Source organism: Echinops telfairi, unplaced genomic scaffold (assembly GCF_000313985.2).
Source record: "Echinops telfairi isolate 266 unplaced genomic scaffold, ASM31398v2 ScPeMD7_12;HRSCAF=54, whole genome shotgun sequence".
Taxonomy (NCBI): domain Eukaryota; kingdom Metazoa; phylum Chordata; class Mammalia; order Afrosoricida; family Tenrecidae; genus Echinops; species Echinops telfairi.
The window spans coordinates 2,708,718-2,710,074 of record NW_022103909.1 but is presented as its reverse complement, the minus strand read 5'-3'; the positions used below and the strand labels follow the sequence as shown (position 1 = coordinate 2,710,074).

The 1,357-nt window shown below is 52.5% G+C and overlaps 1 protein-coding gene across 4 annotated transcripts in view; it reads left to right on the top strand.

Annotated features, from left to right (window-relative positions):
* The first annotated feature begins 190 nt into the window (after positions 1-190).
* The window catches only part of ATF1 (activating transcription factor 1), a 57,912-nt gene continuing 56,745 nt past the window's right edge, over positions 191-1,357 (top strand). For 2 of the 4 annotated variants that reach the window (XM_045287316.1, XM_045287315.1), the window contains exon 1: positions 191-293. In XM_045287316.1, the coding sequence (XP_045143251.1) occupies positions 286-293 (8 nt within the window). In that variant the 5' untranslated portion in view covers positions 191-285. The remainder of the gene's footprint in view (positions 294-1,357) is intronic. The other 2 variants (XM_013006950.2, XM_004711384.2) reach the window with 2 other exon arrangements.

Genomic DNA, 1,357 nt, shown 5'->3' with positions numbered 1-1,357 from the left:
CCAGCCCCCCAATAAACATAAACCCGAAAGCCCCCGCCGCGGCTCTGCGGTCGTGTCACGAACGGCTCCTCCTCGACGGCCCCCTGGAGATCTCCGGCCGAAGTCTCGGGGCTGGGCCGGGAGGCGGCGTGGCCTTGGCCTGGGCATCTCGCCCGCCCAGCGGACCCCGACTCCTGGAGCAAACCCGCCGCGCGCGCCGGAAGTCCCCGCTGGGTCGGCCAGGGTGGCGGGAAGAGCCAGTCCGCCCGCCCGAGGAGCTCACGTTTCCGCGAGGACCAGACAGTAATGCGAAGGTTCGAGGGGTGGGCGAGCAAGAGCGTTTGGAGAGCGTGGGGCCCAGCCAGGAGGGGCAGGGCTCTGGACCAGTGAGCACGTCGATGCCAACCCCCCACCCCTTCCCCGCATATAATAAACAACGTAGTTATCGCACGGCTTCCGCGCCGGCGCTGGGCCATGCAGCCTCATCGCTCTCAAGTTATCGTAGATGTCCAGCAACGTGGACATCGTTCTGTTTGCGTTTGCAGAGCGTTGGGCCCAAAACAGTCACCCCGTACGAGTTTGCGGCAACTTGAGCAACTGTTGACAGGCATCTTTGTTTAGCAGACCCCGTGTGTGATCAGCCTTTCTACAGGACGTATCTGTTCACAAGATGCATTTTGCCGCGGAAGTTTTGTTGCCAACAAAACGTGCAGTTCTATTAAAATGCTATTAAAAAACCCCCAAACTCACACAACCACTTTATGGTAGCATCTCCTTTAAAGGCAATGCAGTTGTCGTGAAGCCGAATGAACGAGGCTTGGCTCTTTATTTTTTCTAGTTCTTCTCGGGTCATGTTTGAGCTGACCTGTGAGCAGTTGTGCTGTGTTACCAGTAGGTGGTAGTGTCTTCTGAAAATACCTTTTTCACAAGTCATCCCACTTGTTTACAGGGAATTTCCAACTGTATTTTTTTCACTGATCAGAGTGTAGAGCTTTACTTGCTCACTTTACACCCCTCCCCCAAGGTAGTGTTTACAAATTGAAATGAAGATGAACAATCTGTTAAAAAGCTGCTGGACACACATGAAAACGGCGCACAAAAACATTTTCAGTAAAAATGCCTAGGCAACAGCTGTAAATGTAAACAGAAAACCCCAAGCTGACTCGCAGTGCAGCATGGCATCCCCTGCAGGGGTCCATGGGCATTCTGGGAAATAATGGCACAAAGAGGTCTTGCTGACAGCATGGCTCTTTGGAGAAAGGCTGCCCTTCTCCAGCCAAAGTAACATTCTTAGCACCAATAGCTTTTGATAGATAATTAACCGTTTTGGCGAATTGGAGCTCAAAGAAATGATCATTTACTGCGGAGTTTACAGTAA